Below are 22399 nucleotides of genomic sequence, written 5' to 3'. Positions count from 1 at the left end.
TTTCGCTGCCATATACTCCAATATTTATATATGATAATGATATTTTTTCATTTCTGATGGCAGCATACTAAACTTCAGGCAATGACAAAAAAAGGAGCCAAAATGAACTCTTAATCTTAAAAACTAAGCGTGCTGTGATTTTTTGAAAAACTTTTTCCGCTTCGGCGCTTAACTCACCTAACGCCGCATACGGGAGACGTTTTTGTAAACAGAGGTTCGGCGTTTAAGGGTTAATTGCCTAACATGAACAAAACTATCGTGCAAAGCCCTTAATGTCACTTCAAACCCATAAAGTAAATTCTAATATCACTTCTGAAAAAAATCAATATTTTAATTTTTACCATCAACTTAAAAAATTCCCATAAATTAAATTTTTTTTCTATACTGCAAACATCTTATACTATTACCTGAAAGGTTAAAACCTACTGTGTATGAAATATTGATGAAACTGGTTGAAAAATAATGGAAAAATAGTTTGAAGTTAGTTTTGAGATAAAGGCTTTTAAATTTGGAGCAAACTGACTGTGGCTAATTGTTAAAATGTTATTTGTCAACCAAGATTACATAGTTGTTAAGCCCATTTTAGTTTCAACTGTCTTCAGTCAACAGGAAAAATGTGCTGTTAATCAATCTGGCTGATACTTTAAAAAATAAGTTAAATTTATTCTAACAATATACTATACTAACCAAAGAAAAATCATAATGTTTAGTTCAAAATTAAACAATTTTTCAGGTTTTTCCAATTTCCTCCATTCATATATTGCCTGACCTCATAACATGAATAATATGTACAGTACCCCATGTAATAAAAGACTTTGGAAATTCTTACTTCACAGTGATGAACTTGGCTGGTTCTTGTTAGGAAGTCATAATGATCAATTTTATGACCCTTTGATTCGTCCCAAACAAGTTGCCCAAGTGTTCCATACACCTCAGCTTTACGATTACATAACTGTTGACTGAAGGCTATCATGGTAAGGGTTGCTGTAGCTCCATCACTAAATTCAAAGTTCACAACCTGCAAATGAATAATTAATGTGTAATTTATCTAAGATACTCAACCATTTACTCTTCAATCAAAATGCATGAACTACAGATTATCATTATGTTAGAGCATAAAAAAACTAAAAACACTATATTTCTTGATGAAAACTCATTACCCTTAGATGATCAAGGCTATAAATGAGAAACAAATATAACCATTCAAACAGTTATAACATGTCTCCCTCCTTAGGAGAAGGAATAACCTGACACTCCTGCACGGAACTCTTTGTTTGCTTCTCTTTTTGAAGTTGAGACATCTTTGTTAACCGGAATGGAAGGAAGAAAAGAGATAAAAGATGATTCCTTAGGTGACAAGAAGAGACAAGTTAAAGAATCCCTGGGGTCTGCTACATAATGCAACTCCATCTGAAATTCAAGTGCTCTTCAAAGCTCTTGATACCATTCTGGGGTCTGCTACATAATGCAACTCCATCTGAAATTCAAGTGCTCTTCAAAGCTCTTGATACCATTAAGTTCCCTTTCTTGTTCAAATACACCCTTCTTGTTGAGTGGCTCTATAAGGCAGAATATCACTGGTATCTGACCTGCCTTCAATCTGGAAACCATAAAGATTCTACTGTTACAGCTGACTAACCTGAACCTTCTCTACCCCTCTTCACTTCTGCAATCACTGATGGAGACTCTGTATCTGACAAAGGCAAGAAATTGTTGTCAGAGACAACACTATAGTCAGTTACAGCAACACGGTTGACTCACCCAAGACAGCAATTCTCCTGGTGCGCTATAAATTTTTTTTAGAACAAGGCTATAACAGCTATGCTTGGAATGCATAGCTTTGTCTTGCCAAGACATAAGCTATAATTCAGTGACTGGAGTCTATTGCAAGTCTGCTGGAACTGAGATGATGACACTTTGGTGCCATCTAATAAGTTTACCTTCCTTTCTGCAGGACTGCTGGGTCTTGTCTTAAGGTGATTAGTAAGGATTCTTTTGACTTAAGATAACAAAACACCACCCTACCTACAGATACTACTACTGGCACCTACACTGCAACAGAGAAGTCCTTGATCTGGGTTTGAGTAAATGCTGTTTATAACCCATTTGCCTTTCTAACACCTTCCTACTTTGCTAATGAATGCCATATCCTTTGCAGTTGCTTTTATTGTCTGGCACCATGTAAAACACTTTGCAGAACCAGTTGTCATTCCAGAAAGAGGCTCTAAATAGAACAGAATATAGAATTTAGCCAAAAGGCCAAGTGCTGGAACTATAAGGTCATTCAGTGCTAAAATGGAAATTGACAGTAAAAATGTTGAAAGGTGTAAAAGAAGGAAAAACTCGCAGTCACACTATGAATCAATTGTTAGGAGAAGGTGGAAAGTAAGATGGAAGAAAGAGAATATGAACAGAGGTACAGTAAAATGAATGAAAGGGATTGCAGCTGGGGGCTGAAAGGACGCTGCAAAAAACCATTATGCCTACTGTGCACTTCATGAGGTGTAATAACAGCTATACCGCCCACAAAGGAAAATCACTCAAATTTCTCTTGCTACTGGTACTCTATTTTATGCTCTTGAAGGCATCTTTCTTTTGGTGACTTATACTGGATGTGAATTCTTTACTTTTGCTGAAGGATGACAACCACACCAGACATACAACATATGCTATATGCAAAAAAGTAAGTGTGGAAATATGCCATTACATTAATAAATTGATCTAATATTTTGTACAGGACACACACTTCGTGCTAGCTTGAAAAGGACCATGAAAAAATTACCATAAGTATAATTTTGACAAGGTAATAGAGTACCAATATAAAAACATATAGTATATATCAGCTTAGACCAATGCTATAACTTGACAAAAATGACAAAATCTTTGCTAGCAAACATCAAATCACATAACCCAACTGAATTTGTGACAAACTATTACAGTACATACATCACAAAATCACATAACCCAACTGAATTTGTGACAACCTATTATATAGAAACCTGACAAAGAAGAAAAGTGTCTTCTTGCAAGACAAAGCTAGGGCTTCCCATACCAAGTGTTTCATTCAAATTTGAATTCATAGCTCTTTCAACATAGGGGTGGATTACAGCAATAAGAAAAAACTTTGCTTTTGCAAAAGTTAATACAGTAGCATGTTTCTTCCTACTTTATGGAATGCATGCCGACAAAAGTAAGAGAATAATAAAAGGAAGGCAAATACTACCAATGAACTGGAAGAGATGCAATAATCACAACAGAAACAAGAGCATATATGGTCAAAATACTTATACTGTATGCCATTTTAATGTATATACAGAAAAAATCAAAATCCACAACAGGTAAAAAAATTTACATATACACATACTAAGCAAGGTGTTTCACTACATAATATAAATGTGTCATGTAAGCATATGGAACACATCAAAAGAAAAGAATTAGTATTTTTAAAAACAAAATCAAATCACTGCACTGCTGAAAGACATATAAGCAAAAATTGCTATTCCTACATCACTTGTGAAAAACAAAGTGGAAAGGAAAATGAAGACAGGAGGTAAGTGGCAGCAAGTGGTAATTTTTAATCTGTTGTAACATTCCTCATAAATCTTGCCTTGGTGTACTTTGCAAAGCCCTCAGTGTGATAACTGTTGGTTTGTAAGCGTCACAATAATAACTACTTGACCCTGCAGAAGAAATAAAGTTGCACATAAACACAGTAAGAGTAAGTAGCATTGCTCGCTAACAAATGACAGGATTTCCAAGAATGAAGAAAAGGTTCCACCTAATGTAATCATTTGCTTTGTCTGTTAAAGTAGAAAACCAACAATGATCAGTGTCTAATAGGTAAAACACCACAAGAAAATAAGATATGTATTTATTGTATGGAAACACTGGTGGCATGCACGAATACAGTAGTGGGCAATACACTAAATACCCAGCTTATTCTGTACCATGGCTGAAGACTAGTTGAGGGGGTAATGATGAACCGCATGTAAACAGAAGATTGGAGGTTGTTACTTGGTCTGGGTGCTCGCTGACCGGCATCACCAAAAATTTGTATTCAAAGCAAACCAAATTACACAAATGATTACCTGATTGTCACAAACATCATTGTCAGTGTCATATACACATTTCCCATATGGACCTGCAAGTAAAATAAAGAGGAATGTAAGTAAGACATAAGTCAATTTTAGATGCTTGGTCTTATCACACAACCCAGCCTCAATTACACATTATTACTTGCACAGAGCTGAATCTGTAGTACAATTTCATCATTACAAAGAAAATTTATTGCTTTAAATAAAGAAAAAATGCTTTGTACCTTTAAACTATACAGTAGTTATAAGAAAAAGTGTAACTCAAGTCTTGAATATCAATTTGAGAAACTAACAAAGATTTCTATTAATTGACTGGATGCCAGATAATCAGATTTTAATCAATACTTCTCTAGGTTCAAATCTGTCATATCTCATATACAGCAGCAGAATAAAGTGGAGAGAACTCACTTCCTGTCTAACTTGTGAAGGTAAAATCGGACATGGAAACATCAGTGATGATAAATACATTTTGCTTCCATCTTTTATTATATTCCCACTAGTATATTATGAAATTACAAAGAACATAGGAATGAAGAGACCACTGTATTTTGCATACAGTATTTGCATAAAATGAAACACTGACGTTTATAATTACCTGTCCTAACAGCTTCAGTCAATCTTGCTAAATATCCTTCTGGTGCATCTTCAATATCACAAACAACACTCATCGGCCACTGAGGTTTCAGTGGCTCGGGATCAAGGTATATCTTCTTTGCAGAATATGGACAAGTTGTTTCAATCTTACAATCTAAACAACGGGCAGATGCACCCTCTGGCTTTTTTTCCTTCCTATGTGGAATAATGTTATTTGAGGAATATAAATAAACATGGCATTTTTGCTAGGTGCATTTATCAAGCCACTCTGTCAGTAGCAAATGGATACAACAACAAATATTATAAAAAGATTTCTGAAGTAACAGAAACAATTACCTCTTGTTTTACTAATATATCTACTGATTGTGGGAGCTTTAAAGGCTTAAGTTATTACAGAATGTCATAAATGTAGTCTGATAATATGGCAGTATTATAAAAAAAAAATCTTCAGTTTATTAGCTACCTTCAAATTACAGTACTTGAGTAAAACTGAATATCAAAAGCTAATATATATTGTCAACACAGTCATAACTTGTTTCAAGGTTTCTAAAGTTGAGTCATTTTCAACTTTACATCAGTTTTTCCTTAATAATATTGAAATACAAAAAATAAGAAACTTGATGTGTTGATTCACTGAAGGCTGCATCAGTCAGCAATGTTATTTGTGTTGTTACTGGTTGTTTACAGGGTGCTTAGGATTGTGTTTTGTTGAATGGTTTTGAATATTCTTTATATTGGCATGAAGGAAAATGTATAATTTTGTTGAAAAGGCTGCAAAAAGGTTGAATTTTAAAAAGGTTTTTGTATTTCTAAGTGCAACAATATTAATGACATATAACTGCACTGTATAATTAGCCTCTCTGTCACTGCTGCAAGACTGTAAGAAACTATTTTCTTGATTGCAAGAAATTCTTAAAATAAATAGCATCCTTATTAACAGATAAAAACAGTAGTTTAGCAATTGTATTACTGGAGCAAATGGTGCCGAAAGGTAGGTGGAGAGCCATGGTGTGGTAGATGTCTACATTTCTGTTAACCTTGTGACACACTAGATTAAAGCAAGGAAAGACACTACTGGCTAATGTAAATATCAATGCTTATATAAGGTCAGTGCTACTCTATACACAGGAAACAGGGGCACTAGCAAGGAGATTCTGAAAAGGTGCAACTGTATAAAATCTTAAAATTCATGGTCAGAGTCCACGAGAAGATTATATTAAGAATGTGGGAGTAATGGAGAAATGTTCTGTACAGCAACTGTAAAACTGACCATGATCTTAAACACAGAGATGACATGAAGCAAAGGGATGTAAAACAATTTGGTCAGAAAAATAGTGACAGGACAAAGACCTGAAGAAAGGTCCATGAAATCACTGAAAAAGAATATAGCAAGACCTAAACCAGACAGGAATTTAGGCAAAAAGTACAAGATGCAGAGAACAGAAAGGGACAATTGCACATACAAGGAAAAGTCAATGTAAAAATGTTCAAGAACATATAATGATATTTAGCTTAATAGCTTTTCCCACTGTAATTGGGACAGTACAGTATATCACTACCAGATTAATATTTCACTGTTATCACTGTAACCCTGCAGTCAAGCTAGCTGTTAAAGACTGCCCTAAGGATACCTATCTGCCCTCCCATCATCTGACTCATTAGGTTTTCATCCACTAAATCAAGTCTGACTACAAAGGCACGCTAAAGGGAGGGTGGTGGGAACATTGTGAAAGAGAATCTTGTTTTTAAGAAATAAAAAGTTCTATCTTCAATGTACTCATACAAGGCTCAAACCACCGTTTCACAATAATCCAAATAACTACAACAAAGAAAGGCCGAAAATGAATGGAGTATTCCTTATACTTAGTCACTTTTCCCAATAAAAAGTGCAAAAAAAATCCCAAGGTAACTTATCTCAAAGTATACTTCGAACATTTATCACAATGGGTTTGAAGAGCAAACATTTTCAGTAAAAGGGATAAAAAAGTGAAATACACAGCAATTAACAAAAAACATGTAACAGCCAGCCATTCATCAAAAAATCAAAAGCATAAAATAATGAAATAATTAAGAATTATAAAAATAAAAACCAATGGCTTCTTATATTCACATATTTAATAAAATACCAAGGGCCTTTTAACTCACCTAAAATGATGCAAAGATCCAAAGGATGAGAGTTTAGTACATTTTTTGTTTCCCATCCAGAATGCTATCAAATCCACATCATGGCAGCATTTTGCCAATAGTGAGAATGTACTACTCTTCTCATTTCGCCAGTTACCTGTTGAAAAGCAAAAGACAGTGAGATTCTCCTTTAAGGTATGAAATGGTAGCAGTACCTTCAGCTAACTTACTACAATAATAAAAAAAACTCAGATGCCAGCACTACAACTAGCAGCTACAATGGCAAAATGTAAATGAAGCTGGATAACTAAGTTACCAATGCTGTAAAGAATTTTCCAATGCAACCTACCATACAAACTTGCAACACTGAGGCTGGGATAATCATCATTAATGCTTTTAGGTATGATTTTATCTTACGGGATTGGATGTGAAATAACTTCTCTCCACTCTTTGCTACCCTGTGCACTTTTAGTTTGAAATCCCATACTGACTGTTGTCACCTATACACTTCTATGATTTCCTAGCTTTTTTAATTGTCACATCCATTCTCATCACATCTAAACCTTGACATCTTAGGACTATCTACCAGCTGCTGGATATCACGACTCTAACAAACCACAATCCAGTCAAGAATCTTGGCTGTCAGTAAGCAAACTTTCAAAATTGCCATTTTCTTCACTGGTGCCAAAGTCTGCCAAATACAAACTTTTGTTCTGTTAACTTATGGAATACTTTCATGTACCAGTAGTCCAGCAAACTCTTTTCACTTTATCCAGGATGTTGCTTATCTTTTTATTTTCTACTACTATTTATATTAAGTTTTACAAATCCTTATAGCAAGCCAAATGACAGCCTAGCCTGTAAATGCTGTGGTGGCTTGGTTAAATTATTGTATCATTAACAACATTAAAATAAAAAGATGCAACTAAATTACTGAGTTTGAAGCTGAGCCTACATACAAAAGTATAGATAGCATGTGACAAAAAAACTGAATTTAAGAGCACATACACAATGGTGGCACAACACATTGCAGAATTTAATAATGTTACAGAATTTAATAATGTAACAGAATTTAATAATATTGCCTACTGATGTGAGATTAAGATTTCTGTGTTCACAGCAAAAGGGCAATATATGATTAATAGGTTTGCGATGAAACGAATATGTACTGATTTATCTTACATTTAAAAACACTTTTTGCATTTTCATGTTACACATTGTCTGCAAGCTTAACAACATGCTTGAGTACACAGTACTGTTATCCATCAGATTTACAAATGAATGGTAGTACAGTATACCAAATAAGGTAATCTTACAAGACGACAAACATCCTTCATCCAAAAGAAGAAACTCACCTCTAACAAAGGAATGAGCAAAGTGGTAGAATCCTACGGGTTCAGTATGATTAATGTTAACAACTTCTCCAATTAAACCTGAATCTATGAGTTCCTTCAACTTTCTAGCTGGAGGGTGATACCTGGAAAACAATTATTCACTAGTTTTCATACTACAGTATAATATTACATTCTAAAAATATATCAAAGCAATGCTAATTATCATCTTTCCACATGTAATTAGAGAAAAGATTAATGAAGAATATATCAGATCAAACTTAGGTTTTCAATAGAAAAATCCAAATCCAATAAGAACATAATGCAAACTTCTACCACTGGACAATTACCAAGTGTTTTGTGCAGATGAGTTGGAAAGCCACATTAATTTTGTAATGCATGAAATAAACTGACCGTAAAAACATGGCACACAGCTAACATTACTCCAGCCTCTTGACATGCCTCATAAATTGTGCGACAGTCTTCTTCCGTTACAGCCATTGGTTTTTCAAGCAATATGTGGTACCTGAGAAAAATAAAAATGAGAAATATATAGCTTTAGAATATGGCAAAGAAGTAAATAAGGCAAAATGTTTTTTATGCATCTATAGAACTTTCATGACACATCCATCATATTGATAAAGAAATGCAGTTACATCTTAACCTGCTGTATTTGTAATTTTCTAGGAAAAAAATTACTTGGCAGGGCCTCATCATAAAGAAGTTAGTGGGCAAACGATGTCAAAAGATTTATTAGTGCTTATCTGACAAGCTGCCTAAAATAACTCGTGCTGGCCCAACATTTTCTAGTTACCTGATGCAATGTCCTCTCACATGTACAATTCCTTTTTATAGATTACTACTACAACTAATTCTTTTGTTACAGTTGACCCTCAGGACTTTTGAGTTTTGGAATTGCAGATTTGGCTGCTTGTGGAATTTTCATCAATAATTATACAGAATATTTCTTTCAGCTCTGTGGCATTTCATGTATACCTGCAGAAAACTAAAAGAAGTTTTGTAGGTGATATATGCTTGAAAAGTTAAGGCTACAGATGATGCACTTGGGGTAAGAAATTTAGTGTACAACAAAAATCACACTGTACTTAGAATACTATATAATTTCTTAATTTACTAACATGAATACTTTACCCAAATTTATCAAAACTGAACTTTTAAAAACATACAGTTTGCAAAAGAACTGTGGCCCTATGCACTTTGTTTGGGAGAAAATTTCTCTGGCTTTGAAGGTGAACCCACTATTGAAAACCATGAATGCCATGAAAGCTCAAGCCCAAGACAATAAACTCATGCCTGAAAAACTTTGGCCCAGAATGTGCCAATAACTTACAAGATTTACCACAAAGACTTAAAAAAAAAAAAAAAAACTGTGAATATGGCAAAGACAGTTGGAGGGGAAAGGTTTCAGGATATGGATTTTGGGGAAATTCAAAATTTGATACCTCCCAAAGTGAGTTAACAGATGGTGACTTAATGGAGCTAATCCCAACAGGTACTACCAGATGAAAATGATGACACTGAAGAAGAAGAAACAACAGTGCCAGAAAAGATTTCCATTAGATATCACATAAAGATTACATCACTTCATCACTGTCATGGATTTATTTTATGATACTGACCAATCGATTACAATACCATGGAAGTGAAGAAAATGGCTGAAGAAGCAACTGCGCCATTAAAAAAGCAAAAAGTAAACAAGGAATTCAATTTTATTTCCAAAAACTTGCAATCCAGAACCCCAACCTCACCTTCCATCCACTCCAAATCCTACTCCTCTGCATCACAGAAGCTCCAAGACCAGCCACTCCTCCTCCTCCTACAGAATGTAATGACAAAGATGGTGAAGACCATAATGATGCCCTCCTCTACTAACAGAATAAATTATAATAATGGCATAGCTTTTAATTATGTCTGTTGAGTGTGTGTCTTCATTATAAGTGTAATAACTGTAGGCAAGACCTGCATCAGTCATCCATCATCATTGTTCAATATCACTGAGTCATTGTGTGAATGACTTACATGAAAGTGGATTTGTATTAGTATAAACTTACTTATGTATAAGGTTAATGATACTTTTAAGAGTACATTAATATTTTTCCAACTGGTATTGTTTCATAAATTTCATAACTAATACAGGTATAAAAATAAACTACTATGTATTTCAGGAAGTTTGAGTCATTGGATTTTTCCAATATCTTTTAAACCAATCGATTGATTGGTATAGTACTTTGAAACAGAGTTTCTCAAACCCTCTCCTAACTTTCGATAAAAATTGCATGTCCAAACACAGATTTTAAAGGCACTTTACTCTAAAATTTTAGGACACAGCCAAACCTAGCCGGTCCAGATTTACGAATTCATTCCGATAAGCACTCTTGGGGTACTTATCCCTCCTATTACCGACCCTTCCTCATCCTTTAACCTCACTTCCCCGTCTGTCTTTTCATTCATTCTCCACTCTCTTTCTCTCTCTCTCTTCACAATATTTGTTATGTACAGTATTGGACTCTTTTCAGGCACATATTGGCATTGCAATTTTTCAACTGAGCAGTGTAGGATGAAATGAGCTAATGACCTACATGAATGGGGTCATGAAGTTGTTTGGCTGCCCCCCGCACACCCTGAGTTCAACACTATTGAGTAAGTTAGGGGGTGTGTGAAAAGACACATTCGCTCCTCGTTACACAGATTCACCAGGGCAGACCTAAATGCCAGACTAGAAGAAGCAAAGCTCCGTGTAACAAGAGATGTGGGCAGGTGCAGTAAGATGATCAAGAACATTTGAGGACGAGTATTGGTCCTCCAATAACGTGCATGAAACTGTTTGTCCAATTAACATCGACATACAGTGATGATGAGAATGATTTGTTCTTAAATAGTGATGACAGTGATGAAGATTATTAAAAGTACATATTTGTTCACCTAAATGTTTGATTGTCATACTGTTATGCCAAGACTTTATATCAATATATACAGAACAAAAATATTTTGCCTAATACATTTACCCTCTCTACACTCCTATTCCAGCCTATTATCCATTTTACAAAGATGGATTGATAAAGAGAGAGAGATTGGGGGGGAGGATAAGGAAAGATAAAACCGAATAACTGACATACATCTGTGATATCGTGTACATTGTCTCAAATGGTTATAAACTGTTCTGTGATTTTAACCCATTATTTTTATTATATATGTAGAACAGTGAATTTAGAATTAACATGAAATAACTTTTCATCACAAAATTATGCAGACAAAATAAAAAAAAAAAAGTATATCTTAGTTTAACCAGACCACTGAGCTGATTAACAGCTCTCCTAGGGCTGGCCCAGAAGGATTAGATTTATTTTACGTGGCTAAGAACCAATTGGTTACCTAGCAACAGGACCTACAGCTTATTGTGGAATCCAAACCACATTATAGAGAGAAATGAATTTCTATCACCAGAAACAAATTCCTCTTGTTCTTCACTGGCCGGTCGGAGATTCGAACTCGCGACCAACAGAGTGGTAGCTGAGAACGGAACCCGCTCACCCAGCGAGGAACTAGACAGAATAAAAACAATCACATTCATGAAGAAAGTAACATACGCTACGGGGTGTAATGATGTAAAGGAAGAGCACGGAGAAGAATGGTGGCGTTGACGAGCAAGTTGGGGGTAGTGAGGAATTTACTATATGTAGATACTCAGGACAAGTTCAGTAGTACCCAAGCTCATTTGTCCGAAAGCATTAATCAGTTTGCTGGCTATCCCATCAAATTCAAAAGTAAAGTGCTTGAAAAAGCTGAATTTGGAAATTGAATTTATTACCAAATATTAGGGGAGGGTGTGAAACACAATGTTGCAAAGTAACACACCGATCCATCAATTAACTTGAAAGATATTGGCAAAAAACAATGACTCAAACTTCCTGAAATACATAGTAGAGTGCTGTATACTGTAGTATCATATTACTGTACAGGTACAGAACATGCATTAAGCACCTCTCTCTTACCCTGTACAGCATTGTTGATAATTTAGGGTTAAAAAAAAGGGAGTACAGCATTGTTCTGTGCTGTACTGTATAAAATTTATTATCAATAAACTGTTTATGTTAATATTGGTTTTGTAAGGGCTGGCCCCCAAAATACCCATGAGTTTCCAGGGACGCCTGTATAATATTTTGTAATTTTCTCATAAATACATCAATCCCTAAAAATATTAACTTACTTCACATGTTAACAGACCAGTCCATTACCATCATCATTGCCTCCAATACCGTGTAATACAATGAGCATGTATGAAATTCCATAATTCATTACTTCCTCTGCCTTCACTTATACAAATCTTCTTCACTCAAGTCCAGCCTCTTATCTTATGCTTCTTAGCCAAGCAGCTCTGGGTCTTCTGTTACACAAGACATTTTAAATACCAAAAGACAGATGTAGAGGCTTTATAAAATGCTGAAGGCACCTTAAAGGGCTTGCAATGTGGAGAAAGGTATCCTTAGGGTCAAAATGTTTCTTTGCAACTGCCACTTAAACCTTGCTCTTTAAACAAGCATGAGTTCAACAAAGACCCATTCTGTAAGGTGAGAAGCTCTGTTGCAACCTGGTCAGAGAAAAGGCTGTGAATGGCAACACCCTTCCTTTGTACTAGGCTGGCTCAACAGTTGCTGGACTGGTGCAAGGGGAAGGCCAACATCCTTCCTCACAACACCAACAGTGTCCTGAACTTGACATTGTCTGCCTCAGAGGATACCCCAGAGGAGGCAAGGTCAGCCAAATGTTCAACCAGAGGTCAAATGATGTGATGCCTAGAGGAGGCCACAAAAATAGAATCTATGGCTCCTGCCTCACTGGAAGACAGGGAATTCATTCATAGCAAAGGCACTGCAACGGGAGGCAGTTCGTCAGACTGTAGACTAACAAGTCTACCTACAGAGGGCAGCAAGTCTCGGCATCCTCTAACATGTTTTCCTTTGATGTACCAAAGACAATAAGGGCAAGAGCTCCAAGGAATGACTAGAGGCTAAAAATTTCAATGGTCTAGAGATTAGGAAGCCTTCCTGAGACCACTTAATTCAAGTCTGAGACTAATGATCTCTTAAAAATATATATCCAACTCAAATCTACTGTGGCTCAGGAGTAGGACCCTCAAGTCCACTGGGTCTGTAGCTGACCAAGGTCCATTCACCAAGGTGTAGGAAGAAGAATATCTGATTAATCATGCAACTATTCAAAAGACTGTTAGGTTGTACACCAGAGCCACTGAATATGGGTTATGATCCATGGTCGAAAGAAGTGCATGTTGACCAAGCACAATCAACCTGACAGGACTAAACAGTATAAAAGTGGGGTGTCTTCCTGCATCATTATGATTATAATGACTGGTGGATAATCTCGTATAAGTGAGATCAGGGCTATACTCAGGCTAACAGTCATGTGCATGACTAGCACACAGCTGGCCAGTGACCAATCCAGGAAGATCATGTCCAGTACAGAGCAAGGGTAGGGCTATGCTCAGGCTAACAGTCATGTGCATGACTAGCACACAGCTGGCCAGTGACCAATCCAGGAAGATCATGTCCTGTACAGAGCAAGGGTAGGCATCCATACATGCATCTGTGGTTGTGCCAAGCTGGTTCTGAAGAACCTGGATGGTCCAAGATTATGGGAGGCACAGGCTCTTTTCAGGGTTCCTCTGCAAAGGCACAAGGATGTTGGGAAGAGTCTGGGTTAAACCCCTAATTTCAATATGTCTGGACAGGTGATCTGTCACAAGTGTGCTTGTAGCGTAAGTTGTAAGTTCTCATCCCAGAGCACTGGCCCCACACAAATGGGAGAAATGGCCTTTGCCCTCTTCTAGTAAAAGTGGTCCCGTTGGAAGTTCAAGACTAGGCAGAGGAAGAGGAAGAGATGAAGCACAAAGAGGAGGACATAGCCTTTCTCCTGCTATGCCTCTTGCTCAGCTCCACCACAACAGTCAAAGAAGCCTTTGTCAAAATAAAGTTAAACAGGAAGACCCAGGAGTTGTAGAGGCAGGATGAGCCACAGCAGCAGCAGAAGGTTCAGCGACAGAAGCAGCAACATCATCACCACTACTTTATTAGGAACATTTGCCGCAGTAATGGCAGGGTAAGTGCCTGCATCAGTCAGATACCTCAAAAAAGCAACTAAGGAAGGTGCACCACACTACTTAAGGACACTTAGAGTGCCTTTGACAACTTCCAAGTCTCCTATGATAATGTAAGAGCCTAGCAATTTACTGAAGGAGCATGAACAATGAGGGCAAGCAGCAAGTCAATGAGTGCACAGGGGGGGAAACCCACTGACAGAGAGCCTGGCCCATCACAAAAGGAGAGCAGAGAGCAATGATCCTTGGTCCTCAATCAGATGGCACTTCTTGTAGAAAGTGCAAAAGAAATGACACTCTAGATAAACATTTCCCCTTCAATATTACAACAAAAACTTTACGAAAAAACAAGATGACAGCAAAAAAAAAGCAGATTATACTCATGAGCAAGAACTTAAAAAGGGTATTCTTAGTGATGGCTAATCACCCTTAATGTTTCAATGGTGATTTAGAAAGGAATGTCACTAGCCATGAGTGGCAAAGTAAAAGGTTTGCACAAGTTCATATCAAAACCATTTCAAGTTCAACATTTTCCTTTTTTTTTTTTGCAAAATTTGCAATACCTTTTATATATATCCAACAGATCTAACAAAGACCTTACCCTATCTTAGCCAGCTTAACAGTAGGTTTAACATGATCCTGATCTTGAGTTGCCACAATAGCACAATCTGCAAGTCTGGGTTGCAAAACCAGCGTTTCCCATCCATCAAAGCACCTGAAAATAACAAAAAGAGTAAATACTGAAATTCCATTAAAAAATAAAATGATGCATTTTCAAGAACATGGATGCTCTCTCTTTGCGAAAATGCAATGCACATACAGTACTTTACTTAATAAACATCAACCAAGGCTGAATTAAAATGCTGCTACTTATCAGGAGGAACATTCTACACAGTCTGGTAACCTACAAAAATCAACATGACATCTTGCAAATATTGTACTTCAGCTACAAATGAAAATACACTGGTACCCTGACATACGAGTTTAATATATTCCGTGACTGAGCTCGTAATTCAATTTGCTCATAAATCAAATAATATTTCCCCATTGAAAAGAAGAGAAATACTATTGATCCGTTCCAGCCCCCAAAAAACACACCAACTTTTGTTGTTTTTCTATGATTTCACATTTCATATCCAAAGCACTGGTCTTAACACTCATTTTCTTAGGACCCACGGTGAAAAGTGAGACATGTTCCAAAATACAAGGGCACAGCGAGAAAACAAAGCGAGAAATGCTAAGAGATGCTGCGGAGATGCTCATACGGCAACGTAACCACACAAACTGAACGAGACCGCTCAGCTAGGCAATGTGAACTCATTGGGAGATGCCGTCTCCCAGGCTCCCAGGCTCTTAGCTCACATCTCAGCTTGCTTCTTAAAGCAAAAATCACTCATGCAGCAGCTTGTATCTTGGAAAACTCGTACGTTGGTTCACTCGTAAGTCAAGGTTTGACTGTACCATTATGAAGTGGAAACAGACAGCACTCTCCCAGCCAGGGAAACTGCTCCCCAGCTCTTTTGAGTTGTAAAAATAAAAATGAAAAAATTTTGTAAAAATATAAATACAGTACAAGCATTATTCCCTGGTTTACAATGGGGGTTCCATTCCAACGCTGCGTCATAAGCTGAAAATCGTCGTAACCTGAAAAATTGTCGAAAATCATAAGAAAACCTTACTTTTAATCATTTGGGTGTCTTGTCAATGACGTAAACTGCATTTTTATTTTGTTTTCATAAAAAACTCCAAATTTTGACCATTCTTGCCCTTTTAGAGCCATACTTCTTCCATCAGATCGGCATTGTAAACCCAGAACATGCGTTGTAACCTGGGAAATAATTTTTGATGAATATATTTGAAGAGCGTCAGTAAACTTGGAACGTCATAAGCCGAGCCTGTCGTAACCCAGGGACTGCCTTAAGAATAGCATAAAATATAAATAAAAAATCGTAAGTGTAACAACATAAAACAAGCTCTATCAAGTCAGATGTCTACCTAGCCCTCTTCACCCACCCCTTTCCAGTCAGGGAAACTGCCCCTCAGCTCCAACCACTTTCCAAAACAACCCATTCTCTGAGTTCCTCTACACAGCCTTACTGTGTCTCCTCTCCCATGGCACCCAGCCATCTGACCAACCCCACCTCTTCTTGAGGCCTCCCCACCCCAAAAACCCTATCTCTGTCTGTTTGAGTGTAAGCAGTGTTTCAACCACTGGACAGCTGTTTTTTTAAACTTTTCAAAATTTATATATGTCATATATCTTTGGGGCCTCGGTCCCTGGTCTGGGTGTGTCGGATAATGTTGAGTTCTGGATAATGGTGATACGGATAACTGAAGGATTACTACCAGTGGGTAGATCAATAATTAATTCTTTTCAAACATGCAAAAAAACTTTGTCCAACTGCAATGCCATAGGGTTCCCTTAATTTCATAACTCTTCAGAAAGTCCAAAAAAGGAATTTTAAACAGAAATTTAATTTACTATACATGAAAGCCTGTCACTTTTTACTTAGAGTAGATATTAAAACCCAGTAGAATGCAAGAAAATTAAGTAAAAATAAAACCACCCACTTCTATTTCATGTAATTTTCAAACCACCCACTTCTATTTCATGTAATTTTCTATCTGAAAAAAAAAAAAGGCATTCACTTCCTAGTACACTGAACTGTTTCTTACTTCTTCACAGGAAATTAACATTTGTTTCCATTTCTCTTTCTTCTTACATAAAAAGTACAGTACCTGTTATAGCTGGATTATTCTTATTTAAAATACTGTACATATCATTTACACTTATAAAATGGGTGAATAGATTGCAAACAAATGTAATCTACTTGTAAGCATCACATTCAGTGTTAACGTACATTATCGTCGTTTCTTTAAAAATTATTACACATACTCACTTCTCTGTTTCTATTGAATGGTTATGCTGAAAATATTCCCGTGCATGTCTTCTTGGCTCAGCAACAGCTACTACATCAAAGAAATCAGGAAACTGGATGGCATAATTTGCATAATTCTTTCCTCTGTTACCTAGACATAAAGAACACTTTAAATACATTTTGAAGGGAGATACAGATTTTTGGCAAATACTCAAATTTTGATGGGATAAGAGATTTTTAGCATATGCACTGAAGCAACAAATCCTACATAAAGGTTATCATACATTCCTTAAGAAAACTGAACTGCTTTATGTTGCCATGGCTTTAGTATTCCATGAAATTCTCTCTTTATCAACTTACGAACATGCATGTATGCATAAAGAAAATCCAAACTCACTTACAATAGTTAAATAACATTAATACACATATTGCAAATAAGTCCTGAATAAAATACTGTAATCTAAAACTACCTTCAGTCTGATCCTCACACTAAGATCTTATTTGCATGAATTACAGTACCTAAACAGAGCTTTTTGACAACCTTATGAGTTACGTTTAAATATTCTGCCTGCTAACTTCAACCAGCATTAAAATTACTTGTACCAAAATTATACTGATAATTGTAAATAATTCACTAAATAAATAAATACTGTATTAAAACAATACCCATAAAAATTAAGTTCCCCCCCAAAATTAGTGAAAAACAATGGGTCTGGTGAAGATTTGTCCCAAGAAACTCTAGCTAGCACACTGAAAAGATCCTGTCACCTGTAGAGAGGAGGAATGATCTCTAGCAGAAAGCTGTTCAACAGCTACTAAAAATAGTCATCTTCTCCCTCACTGGTTTTTTCAAAGCCTTGTCTATCCAAATACCCGGGTAGCAAAGCAGTTTCCAGTGAGAGGACCGTTTGTTTTCTTATGGATGACATTAAATAAGAGAATTAACCATTTCAGTTTTGGGATTAGCGGTAAATACCTTCAGAGGCCGTGATTACTGAAGGCATCTGCTGTCAGGAAAAAATTTTAAGTCCCGTAAGTCCTCCACCAAAAATGAACACTAGTACAGTACAGTGCTTGTTTGCTGGCAAGAACAGAGGTACCTTAAAATACTAAAATACTCTTCCTTCATGACAAAACAAGCCATAACACTCCCTCTTTCTCAGGAACAGGTATAGTAGTAGCATTCCTCTCCATATCATCCATGAGGAAGCAGGGATGACTAACCACTGCCGAGTATACCCCGTGTAGAAAGACAGTTGCTCACCAGTAAGACCAGCTTTACCTACTGTTAGCAGCATCATCTAACATTTTTACTTCATAGTTTTGCTTAACAGGGTTAGATGTGAAGAGTTCCCTTCCTACTGGGCACTTTCTGCATGAATTACTGAATGGCCCTGTCCTCATTTATGCCATTTATCAATGATCACCCAAGCCTTCAAACTGGTTGGCATCTAACCACTTCTGTAAATGACTGCTTCTCTTTATCATTAAGTCCCTTGACTATTTCAATCAATTTTCCAGTCTCTGGATCCAACTCCCAGAGCACTAGGGTCACGATTCTGAGCATTTTCCAACCATACTTCAACAGACTATCTTCCAATATCTTTGAAAGGGCCTATGTCTGGCTGCATAAGTCTTATACTAGTCATAAAACTTTGCTTTGCTTACTAATGGGATACTCATACTAATGGGATACTCAAACATTAATTTCTAATTTATGTAGGCAGTGGGCATTCTTTTTTCTATATTGCTTTATTCTTACTAATGTCCTCTACACAAAGCCAACCAAACAACTAGAATTGTAAATTCTCAACCCTCTCCCATATTCCATACTCTGCTCCAGCAATCTTATTGCATCATCTTTCCTTCCAGATATTCAGGACAAATCTCAAACTCTCAACAGATTAGTTCTACCACTGCATATTATCCCCGATTGTTGTAGATCCTCATCATATTTTCTTTTTTTGGGGAGGCACTACAGCCTCTTCAGAAATCTCTTTACATATTATCCTGCTAATAGCAAGAGCCATAGAACTGGCCCCATCACTTAAGAAGAATAAAGAAATACTGTAAAAGGTCAACATTAACAAAGGTATCAAGAATTCTAATCTTCAGCATAACAGAGAGAGAGAGAGAGAGAGAGAGAGAGAGAGAGAGAGAGAGAGAGAGAGAGAGAGAGAGAGAGAGAGAGAGAGAGAGAGAGAGAGAGAGAGACTCTGTATACCTTACCTGCACCAACTACAACAGCAGTCACTTTTCTATGACTTGTCTTTGTACTAGTAGATTCTATGCAGTTCATATTACCAATGAAGTGAGCCCTTTCTTTTGAGCCTGAAAATTATAACAAATGATTAAAAAAATTCCATTTTCCCAAGAATTAAATATCTAACAACCCTTAACTTCCATTCAGTCACTAACTTGTTATATTAAGTGAGAAGGTGGCTTGAATATAATGTACTGGTAGTAGGCTAACAAGGCTGTCATAACCACTACATACAGAGCGCTGGTTTGTCTGATGGACACTTATTGTATTAAAACAATTACCGCAACACAAAAAATAATACTTACAACTTAGACTAATGCTATATTTCCTACAGTATACAGTGCACAAAAAGGACTACTAGATAGTGACACTATCAAACATATTGCAGTACTGTAGTTTATTTTATAAAGTTTCCCAATATCCAACCTCACTGCTCACATGTGCTTTACTTAACCAAAATCAGTGGAGCAAACAATTCAAAAGTGGTAATAACTACCAATGACCCTTGGGTCATTGATATCAGAAAGGAAAACTGATTAATTAAATTTCCTGACCACCAAGAACTGAGGCAGGGGGGAGGGAAATTAACATCTTCCTACTTTCCAAACATTAGTGCTCTGGCATTACAGTATACAAATTTAATCTGTGGGCTCAACAAAAGGTCCTCAAAATAAAATACCAAACTTCTTTTAAGAGCTGTCAAATAGAAAACTAACAAGAGACTGCTGGTATCTACATATTGTGGTAAGAACAGTAGGGAGGTTTATTAGCTAAGGTAAGTATGCCAAAGTGTTAACTTCAAGACAGGACACATTTGGTAAAACCTCAACACCTGCATTAACCTGGCAGATGACAAGTGTTAACTTATGAACTGGTGCTGTTTGTGTTCATTATCATCATGCAAGAACACAGCAAAGACTCTCACTGAAAAAAAAATCACCATGAGGATATTGGCAATATATGCCATGTATGATGTGAAGCTGGTAAAACAACCTATACCTGACTAAGAAATACTCCAGTGACATGATTTGATTTGGAGAACATCCTGATTCAAGTTTCTATTAGATTCACTAATGGCTGTTTGGAACATTTTTCCCCCTAACATTAGTTACTAAGTTTAAATTTTACCAAAGTCTTACTCTCCTTCCCCAACACTTCCGAATTATATAATCACGAACCTATTATCCACAGAATTTCATTACAGGGTCAATGTGTGTGTGTGCAGATAGAACAACTCTATCTGTCGACAACACTGCTCCTAGACTATCTTTCCAAAATTCTCCTTCTTAATAGAATCTGTTCAGTTAAAGACTAAAAACCTCCTAGCTATACCTTTATTCTCTCTAGCAAAAGGGGTCCTCTTATATTCTTATTATTACAAGCAACACCACTGTTCAGCTGGAGAAGTTCCTCTTCTGGGTAACCCTGCAACACCAGCTACACACTATTTCCCACATTTACTCTTAAATTAGTAACTTAACCAACCCTACGATACCAGGCCATATTCTGGCTTGGATCAAGGTTGTAATAGGTCAACCAACCTTTTCCCATGAATATTAAAGCCAAATTTATTAACATCAAAATTCAAATAAAACCTATGGTAAAGCAGTCAAAATCATAGAAATTACCACAAATACTATACAGGTTGACCATCCCTAATATGGCAATTGCTAATTCGGTTCCATCACTAACCCGGCACTAATTTCAACTAGCGTAATTTCTGTGATTATGACAATAGCAAAAAAATTTAAGAAAAATTTAAGAAAATAAGAACATACAAAATTATACAAATTTACGAAACCTCATGCAGCAGGCAGTGCTTATGAGTTGCAGTTCAGCTGAATGGTGATTACACAGTCAGTATGAAGGAGGAAAATGAATGAGCACAATAGTACCTTACCTAGAAGTTCCATGTTCAACAGTATCAACAATTCTTAAGGATCAAGATTGTATACATGCAGCTGCGAAGAGGTTTCGCTTCAGTGAACTCTACTGTAATTATGAAGCAAGGGCAAGGGCCAATCCATAAAATGGAAGTTATTAATGGTGTGGATAGAAGACCAGATTAAAAGATGAAAACCATTTAGCTTTGTTACCATCCAGACAAAGGCTAGAAGTCTGTTTCAAACCTGTAAGGAACATGCAGGTGTTCTTATGGTTCAAAAGAAGATTCAGTTCGCATAATGTTCGGGTAACAGGAGAAGCAGTGCAAAAGTTTGTCAATAATTTTGATGAATTCATAAAGTAAAAAAGAAACAAGATTATACCATTCTTAGCATAAACTAAAAAAAAAACTCCAGATAAATTGTGAAAACGTAAACATCAAACGTATATACTCCATGTGATACGCAAACATTGTAAAAATGTTTTGTAACATTGCGACAGAGAAGTTGGTCGAGATCAAACTAGAGAGTAGTAATAGTAAGGTACTTTCCAATAGTGTACAGAATTACTATGGTTCAATATTCATCCGAGTCACCTGAAATAAGGTTAACCTGATTTTATTTTGGGCACAGTTACTACTGGCTTACCATAGAAGCAATGAAATGTAGATGTAAACATGAGGCAAGTTACCATCCATTAAGATAAATTGTTAAATTAATTAGTGAAATAAAATATAATATCAACAGTAACAAAACATTTTCCTGTCTACTGTAAATATATATATATAAGTATGATACCCAGTTAAAAAAAAATAAAGCTAAACGTCATGTCCTTGCATACGACATCATGCTTGATGAAACGCCACATTACATACACGAGGTTTCTGTGATATTACAAGGCGAAATGGGAAATCTATGATTACAATAAAACAGAATGATGTAATACTTGCTAAGCATAATGCACTGTAAAGGAACACAACAATGTAAAAGGCAAATTTACTGAATTTTAACTATAACAAATGAATATAATCATTACAGTAAAGAATGATAGGAAAATTACTGTATAAAAACATACTAGTGGTGATCAAACCATAGTAG

The 22399-nt window shown here is 36.3% G+C and overlaps 1 protein-coding gene across 1 annotated transcript in view; it reads right to left on the bottom strand.

Annotated features, from left to right (window-relative positions):
- Nucleotides 1-22399, bottom strand: part of LOC136833154 (putative oxidoreductase YteT) — a 35422-nt gene that overhangs the window by 12156 nt on the left and 867 nt on the right. The window contains exons 2-10 of the mRNA XM_067094854.1: nt 19385-19486; nt 17177-17306; nt 14878-14991; nt 8562-8669; nt 8168-8292; nt 6834-6969; nt 4690-4883; nt 4089-4141; nt 830-1018 (exon numbers count right to left, since the gene is read on the bottom strand). Of these exons, the coding sequence (XP_066950955.1) occupies nt 830-1018; nt 4089-4141; nt 4690-4883; nt 6834-6969; nt 8168-8292; nt 8562-8669; nt 14878-14991; nt 17177-17306; nt 19385-19486 (1151 nt within the window). The remainder of the gene's footprint in view (nt 1-829; nt 1019-4088; nt 4142-4689; nt 4884-6833; nt 6970-8167; nt 8293-8561; nt 8670-14877; nt 14992-17176; nt 17307-19384; nt 19487-22399) is intronic.

Source organism: Macrobrachium rosenbergii, chromosome 51 (genome assembly GCF_040412425.1).
Source record: "Macrobrachium rosenbergii isolate ZJJX-2024 chromosome 51, ASM4041242v1, whole genome shotgun sequence".
Lineage (NCBI taxonomy): Eukaryota > Metazoa > Arthropoda > Malacostraca > Decapoda > Palaemonidae > Macrobrachium > Macrobrachium rosenbergii.
The sequence above is the reverse complement of the archived record's forward strand: the minus strand, read 5'-3'. Positions and strand labels throughout refer to the sequence as shown.